Below are 9,211 nucleotides of genomic sequence, written 5' to 3'. Positions count from 1 at the left end.
ATTGCTTTCTCCCCAAGCAATTTATTTGACCAACCAAAATGCAACGCCAGAAAGGAGTTAATTAAGGAGTTCGAGTTCCTAATGTAGTGTACGGACATGTGTAGTCCCCAGGGGGCCCCACCTACCAAGAAGGGTGCCTTAAGGGCCAGGGTCCCTCCCCATGAAGGTCAGTGGGCATCTGTAGGGTAAGCCCACCCCCAGCTGTCAAATCCCCTACTACTATTGATGACCCACGGGGAATATGACCTTGTGGGATGTCACAGCGGGAAATCTCTTAAATGGTCCAGGGTGTGGAACGTATTTGGATTTGATAAACGAGTTCACAGTGCAAAATCCAGGGAGAAAAAGGCAAGGATAGGCTAGCTTAAGAATAACACAAGATGTAGGAGGAGGGGAAAATGAAAGGAAAGTATGTAGCAGAAGACATAAGAAGGGAACGAGGTCAAGTAGAAGAACCACGAGGCTGTATATGATATGTGGTGTATGTATAAATGCAATCTTGCAGGGTCCAGCTCCTATCTTTAATTAAAACTGTCACTTTGGCTCAATACTTAGCTTTTCCCGTCCTTTCAAGTTTCTGAGCTGGAGCTGTCGGCCACGTAGTTTCAGTTCCTTATAGTATAAGTAAAAATGCCAGAGGATGGAGGAAAGAAACGCCCCGTGGTGCAGTAGAACAACGAATGTATTTTTTTCAGCCCGTACAAAAAGGCCGCGGGAGGCCGTGACGTCACGCTCGTGACGTGGAACAGTTTTGATAAAATTCATAAAATGGCTATATAAATGGTAAAAAATGGCCATGAAATGGCAATACAAATAATAGAATAAAATAAATATGTCATTAAGAGTGGAAAACAATAGATAAAATACATAAAATAAGCAAAATACATAAAACGTACTATTTACACACCGACAATCGGCAAGCGCAACCGTACACACGCCCACGCACACATACACGCACACCAACATACGTAAATATACCGACATATATACACGTACTCGTACAAAGACTTATGCTTTCACACACACACACACATGCTGTGCACGCAATGAGAGCGCATACACACACGGAACGCACAGAGCGAGCATCATCTGAAAGGGGGGGGGGGTGCTGAGTACAGTATGTCACGCTACACTAATTAAGGAATACACGAACGGCACCTTCTTAGAAGCATTAGCATTAAAAACTCTGGCAATTCTACCTCATCTTCTCTGCCAGAAGACACACGCCAAATCCAAAACAAGGGAAGAATCACTTTGCATCGAGCGCCGCCAGACAGCGTGGCGCCAAGGATCACACATGTCGGTTTCCGAATTTTCCCTACAAAATATGAATTATTAATTGTTGATATTACTAAAATGCTTTTGTTATTATCAGTATTATTTTTATTAATATTATTGTTGTTATTGTTTTTATCATTATTATCACTATTATTAATTGTTATTATTATTATTATTATTATTATTATTATTATTATTATTATTATTATTATTATTATTATTATTATTATTATTATTATTATCATTATTATCATTATCATCATTATTATCCTTTTTATTATCGTTTTTATTATCGTTTTTATTATCATTATTATTGTTATCATCATTATTGTTATTATCATTATTGTTATTATCATTATTTTATCATCATTATTGTTATCATCATTATTGTTATTATCATTATTGTTATCATCATTATTGTTATCATCATTATTGTTATCATCATTATTGTTATCATCATTATCGTCATCATCATTATTGTCATCGTCATTATTGTCATCATCATTATTATCATCATTATTGTCATCATCATTATTGTCATCATCATTATTGTCATCATCATTATTGTCATCATCATTATTGTCATCATCATTATTGTTATCATCATTATTGTCATCATTATTGTCATCATCATATTGTCATCATCATTATTGTCATCATCATTATTGTTAGCATCATTATTGTTAGCATCATTATTATCATCATTATTATTATCATCATTATCATTATCATCATTATTATTGTCATCATCATTATTATCATCATTATTATTATCATCATCATTATTATCATCATTATTATCATCATCATTATTATCATCATCATTATTATTATTATCATTATTATCATCATTATCATCATCATCACCATCATCACCATCACCATCACCATCACCATCACCATCACCATCACCATCATCACCATCACCATCACCATCACCATCACCATCACCATCACCATCACCATCACCATCACCATCATCATCATCATCATCATCATTATCATTATCATTATCATCATTATTATTATTATTATTATTATTATTATTATTATTATTATTATTATTATTACTACTACTACTTTCATTATTATTATAATTTTTATTATTATTATCATTATAAATGTAACAATTACTGTTATTATTATTCTAATTATCAATATCATTATCACTGTTGTTGTTCTTGTTATTATCAGTTGTTATTATTATTACTATTATTATTACTATCATTATTATCATCATTATCATTAATATTATCATTAGCAATATTGTTATAGTAATCATTATTACCATTATTATTATTGTTGTTATTATTATCAATTTTACATTATTTTTACCAATTGCAGCAAAACAAAATGGCGCCTCTCCCTCTGGCATTTCGTCGACTTGTTTGACACAGACCGTCGACTTCGTTGTTTTGCTTATAAATTCTTTGGAATTTTATCAGAGTTTCAAAATCTATTGACCAGCGAGTAAGATTATTTCTTCTGGATGATAAAAGACAATAATACCGCAATCATTAGCATGATGACATGCTCTTGGAAAGTTTAATTTCAGTGAAATGCGTTGCTGAAGCGTGACTTGCATATAGTGACTGACTGTGCCGCGTCTTCTTTGGTTGCGTCATATTGCGTTATGTTTATTGTCTTCATTATCATCCTCATTGGCATCCTCATCACCATCCTCCTCCTCTGCCTTTCATCATCATCGTCATAACTATCAGCAACAGCACTATCATCGCTATCACCATCATCATCATCAACATAATTACTATCATCCCTATCACTATTCATCATCATCATCACCATGATCATCACCATCATAATCATCATCATTGACACTTACACACCATCACCATCACCATCACTACGAAAAAGATATCGTCAAAAAAAAAAAAAAAAAAAAAAAAATCGGCCTCTGACACCGCAATGCTTCTCTGGCGCCACGCTGTCTGCGCCGCTCGCCGCCGGCCGGACCCTGGGCGCCGCTCGCTCTGGAACACGGATGTGAAATGTATGTGAGTACCACTTCACAATACAGTCCATTGGCCCCAGCCTCGCCAATGGCTGTGGTCGTCATCCGATTTCCTTATCTTTATTGATAGAACATATGTAGCGCTCCTGAAACTTTCAAATCGCGCGCGGGAAAAGGCCCGAAATCCAGTAATGGCGGCGAGAGGGTGAACCCGTTTCCTTAACTTGTTTTGGGGGAATGTTTGATTAGCATGTGTAATACTGTAGTACAATCTGTAAAGTGATACATTGGCTTTGGTGTGTATATATGTATATATATATATATATATATATATATATATATATATATATATATATATATATATATATATATATATATATACATACACACACATAAAACACACACACACACACACACACACACACACACACACACACACACACACACACACACACACACACACACACACACACACACACACGCACACACATACATATACATATATATACATACATATATATGCATTTATTTATTTATTTATTTATTTATTTATTTATTTATTTATTCATATATCATATATAAATACATATGTATATATAAATGTCTTCTTCAGAAGAAGCAAAAAAGCGAAAAGGCTTCGGTATATCCGCGTGTTTCCTTGTCCCTCCCTTCGTCGTTTTCTGCAGTATAATCGTCGCTAAGCAATTCGAAAAAGAAAATGCTACATAAAGTGATTCAGTGCATTTCCTAACCGTACTTGTAGCGAGTCATGATTTTCTTTAGTCTACCTCATGGCGCGGCCGGGCTTAATGGAAATGATCACTGAACATACCACTCAATACCGTATAACAACACTATATTATACTATTAATCTTAAACCCCAGTTCTGCACATATATCGAAGAACGTCTGTAAATGTACGTGTTTATATCAGTATACAGGACGATCTCGATCATAAACTACTGGGTGTATGCTTCATTTATTTATTATTTATATCATTTATATTATTATGTCACTACGGCGTCGGAGTTGCAGCTGAGATACCCTTGTAGTCTTGACTCGGGTTAAGCGTAATGAATTCCAGACTGGAAATCTGTTTCAGCTTTCTCTCTCTCTCTCTCTCTCTCTCTCTCTCTCTCTCTCTCTCTCTCTCTCTCTCTCTCTCTCTCTCTCTCTCTCTCTCTCTCTCTCTCTCTCTCTCTCCCTCTCTCTCTTTTAAGGTCATTTAGTTTGTCAGCGCTATGCTTATGTGTTATTTATTTTTTTTCTTCCTTTTTTCCTTTTTTTTCTTATTGTTGTTGCACATTTTCTTCTTTTCTTCTATTTCATCGTCTTTTCTTCTACTTCATCTTTTTCTTCTTTTCTTTTATCTTCTCATTCTCTTTCTCCTTCTCTTACATCTTTTTCTTCTTCTTTCTTGTTCTTCTTCATCTTCTTTTCCTCCTAAAGTGACTTGTTCTCGTGACCTCTCTCGCCTCGCATACCAGGAAAGCCATATGGTTCCTATCCTACAGAAACTCCACTGTCCTCCGCAGATTCCAACAGCCGTGACACTGACGAGGAGTCCTTAGAACACGCTAATTCAACTCCTATTGGTCGTAAGTAATTACCATGCTGTTATTCTTTATGTATAATTATGTCTTGTTTATACACAAAATGTTCGTTAGAGAATAATTTTTTCTGGATCGCTATGTAATCGTTATTACTAACGTTATTTGGATGCAATTCTGTTTCCCTATCACAAAGCTTTTAGTCTTGTAAACACCATAACTCTCTCCTCACATACAACAGTTTATAAGGTATCCTTGTTTCCATCATATGACCATATGTAGCTGAATTTGTGTTCATTCAAATTTGTGTTCATTCAGAGTTTGTTCATAACAATTTCTGAGCAGTCGACACAGACCGCACGCCATCGCAAGACGCCTCGCTCCCTCTGACGCCTCTGCCTTGCCTATCCTCTGTACTCCAGCTACCACACAGCAAAACAGCATAAATCTGCAACGACTCAACACATCAAGAACCAAACAAATGCCATCACAGAAGGAACACGCCCTCCACACATTATTACATGGGCCCTTCCTCGCCGGTCTGTGCAAGGAGGGTTTTTCCTAAGCCATCTCCCTTAGCCTTGGGACGCTCACGATATGCTCGGCGACAATACTGCAGATATACGCACATGTATACATAGTCACACGTAGATCGATTGATAGAGGGAGAAGAAGAGGAAGCAGGAGAGGGGGGGGGAGGGAGAAGGAGAGAGAGAGAGAGAGAGAGAGAGAGAGAGAGAGAGAGAGAGAGAGAGAGAAGAGAGAGAGAGAGGAATATGTAAATTAATTCAAATATATTCTTATATTTTACTGAAAGGCAAAGGAAACTTTTCACAGTGAGTACTGACTTATTAGAGAAAATAACAGTTGTTATTTGCAACAGATTTTTTTTTTTTATAAAGATACCCAGCCTATAGCACTTAAGAAATCAGGAATGAAAGGAAAGAGAATGGAGGTAAGGGAAAGAATTTGTGGTAAAATGAAAGGTATAGAGAGACGAGAAGGATGGGAGTGAATAATCGATTAATTTTATTTATAGACCCACTGCTTATTCATTTATTTGCATACATGATTTCCAGTTACAGAATATAAAACATCCAATATTCAACTGGAAATCAATTATTGATAAACATTTCATCAACTCAAGCAAATGGACTGTTTCTAGTGACAATAATAATAGTAATAATAGTAATCACGAAGAAAATAAAGTAGATAATAAATGATAAAACCACTCCATAGTAGACAAAATAACCGCCACATTGAATGCCAAAATACAGCGCTGGTTACGATTAAACCTGCCGGCAATAAATATAATCAGATTGTGGCATGTCTACCCTTTGCTGACTTTCACCACATGCATGGTCGACTTAGCGTATCACTATTTTAACGTCTACGAAGGTGTCTGCATTCTTTTTTTTCGTTCACTGTTCATTATTTATTCCCTCTTCCTTTTGACTCCCACGTACGTATAACGAGGTTTTGTTGTTTCTTCTTTTATTATTATTTTTTTATTTTTTCATTTTTTTTCTCTCTTTGCGCTCTGTATTTGACTATCCACTATTATTCTTTCTCTCCCTTTGCTCTCTTTTACCAAACTGTCTTCTCCCCCCCCCCCTTCCCTCCCCTTTCGCCAGATTGGCTTACCCTCGACACAGAAAACAAGATGGTATTTGTTCCCAATACCCTCAGCCTCTCATACACGTACGCAAGACTCACAGTAAATCTTGTGTGAGCTCTACGTAATGGCCGAGCTTATCAATCCTTCACTGTAGTTGTAGAAACAAATGCTAAATAAATACTGATACTAATTATGCGAAAATACTGAGGAGGATACGAATGATAATTAACATGGCTTGTTACTGGTACTTCTTTCTTTTCGTTTTAAGAAGATACCTCGGTTGGTTCTGTTAATTACTCAATAGTTAATTAATTGCTTGAAGTGTCGTGTAGAATTTCACTCTTTCTCCAAAATAATTTCTCCAACCTTGTTATTCTTCTTTATTCTTGCTTATCTCGATATTTGTAAATATGGGAGAAAATCTGCTGTACGCCATAAGCTAATTATGTGTATTTTTTTTCTGCCGTATATATGCATTCTGTATACGTGCCATGGGAGCTTCACCTCGATTGCCTGCCTAGCCACTGTGCGGGCAAGCCAGCCCAAGTCAGTGCTGGTCCCAAGCCCGGATAAATAGAGAGAATGATTACCTAAAAGGGTAACACCGGCACTCTCAGTGGAAAGGAACTGGGGACCCTACCACGTGCTCACTCCAAGAGCATCACAACATGAAAAAACTAAGTATCATGCTGTGACCACGGCGGCTCAGACATGAACCTACCGTTAAAAGAAGAAGAATACGTGCCATATTGGAAAATTTAAACCAACTGATATGGAAGGATTAATAGGTAATACTCGCATAAGAAAAGAATAGAAATCTTTATTTTGCATATAATGCGTAACGGGATCAGGACCTGCCTTAATCAAGGAAGAAACAAACACAACTATTGCCAAAATAAGTTGTGGCTGCATTTTCAATTTTGCAAATCATTCTCTTCTTCTAGATTCATCTCTGTCTGTCTGTCTGTTCTCTCTCTCTATATATATATCTCTCTCTTTCTCTTTCTCTTTCTCTCTCTCTCTCTTTCTCTCAATCTCTCTCTCTTTCTCTCTCTCTCTCTCTCTCTCTCTCTCTCTCTCTCTCTCTCTCTCTCTCCCATTCTTCATATTTTCTTTTACATGCTCCCTGTCTAAACCCTAAGCATTCATCCCTCTCCATTCGACCTCGCCACACAATCTCTTAACCTTCACAAAAAGATAAACATAACAATAACATCTTGGCTCCGAACACTCAGCAAATAACAAACTATGTATTTTGTATTTGTTGTTGCTTTCCCCTTCAGCATTCGCAGCAGCTCGAGGGGGTTTCGCTGTCTCCGCCTTTCTCTGTGGGAGATTTCAGACTGTTACTTGGAAATGATTGAATGGCAATATGCTTGGAAACGATACACATGCTAATACTGTGTGTATATATATTTTTGTATTATATATATATATAAATATATATATATATATATATATATATATATATATATATATATATTTATTTATTTATTTTTTTTTTTTTTTTTCCTTTCTTTTTTTCTTTTTTTTGTATTATATATATATATATATATATATATATATATATATAATATATATATATATATATATTATATATATTATTATATATATATATATATATATATATATATATATATATATATATTATATATAATATATACATACACACATATATACATACATACATATATATATATATATATATATATATATATATATATATTATATATATATATATATATATATATATATATATATATATGTATGGTATGGCAAATGACGATAATAAAAAGATGTAAACTGTTTCAAACTGGCTATAAAAAAGATAAAAAATCGACCATCAATTAATACCAACAGCTCAACAAATATATTCATCCTCACTTGGTATAAAAAATAACGTTATTCTTACCACTCACCTTTTTGAACAGCTGATTTGGCACTACCAACCCGAGTCAGGATCACGTGGACGATCGTAAACAGAACAGCGTACACACCAACAGCTGATCCCATTGAGAAAAAGGCTCTCCACCAGCCATTCATCACGTGGAACAGCCAGCTACCCACAAGGCCTCCCAGACCGCTTGCTGAATAAAACGTTGCCAAAAATAATTTTTTACTAGTAACAGGTCTTCTCAAGTAAATTATCTTTCTCTACTTTCTTTAAGATATCTTTATTGTTATTATTTTTTTCCTGAAAGTTTACTCAGAGCAATCCTATTCCATATTTGCTAAGGCGATGCTCATTTGTTACACACTGAAGTGAGTGAATTCTTCGCCAAAAATTAAGTATAGAATTATAGTATATAGCATATAGGATCAAAATAAGTGAAAGACTTATGAGTAGGGGGACGGCTGAAAGCTTAACTAGAAATAAATGACAGCCAACTTAATGATAAAGTATGTGGGAATTTCGGGAATATATAATAAAGTCCTTCAGAATGTATTATCATACCGGGTCTTCCCACTGTAAAAAATGTAGTCGGACCCACAGACACAGGGGCCAATGCGATAATAATGGTAATTAATGATAATAGTAATACTGATGATAATGCTAATATAATGATCATAATTTTAACAGTAACAACAGCAGTAATAATAATAAATAAAAAATAAATAATAATAATAATAATAATAATAATAATGATAATAATAATAATAACAATAACAATAACAATAACAACAACAACAACATAACTATATCAATAGTATAACTAAACCAACAATGGAAATAATAGCAATAATAATAACACCTCTTAATAATAATAACAAAACAACAATAGTAACAAGAAAA

General features: G+C 34.8%; 1 protein-coding gene across 1 annotated transcript in view; it reads right to left on the bottom strand.

Moving 5' to 3' along the window:
• Positions 1–7,512: 7,512 nt before the first annotated feature.
• Positions 7,513–9,211, bottom strand: part of LOC119599304 — a 2,416-nt gene continuing 717 nt past the window's right edge. Inside the window, exons 3-4 of the mRNA XM_037949048.1 lie at positions 8,337–8,504; positions 7,513–7,743 (exon numbers count right to left, since the gene is read on the bottom strand). Of these exons, the coding sequence (XP_037804976.1) occupies positions 7,697–7,743; positions 8,337–8,504 (215 nt within the window). The 3' untranslated portion in view covers positions 7,513–7,696. The remainder of the gene's footprint in view (positions 7,744–8,336; positions 8,505–9,211) is intronic.

This window comes from Penaeus monodon, chromosome 42 (assembly GCF_015228065.2).
Source record: "Penaeus monodon isolate SGIC_2016 chromosome 42, NSTDA_Pmon_1, whole genome shotgun sequence".
Lineage (NCBI taxonomy): Eukaryota > Metazoa > Arthropoda > Malacostraca > Decapoda > Penaeidae > Penaeus > Penaeus monodon.
The sequence above is the reverse complement of the archived record's forward strand: the minus strand, read 5'-3'. Positions and strand labels throughout refer to the sequence as shown.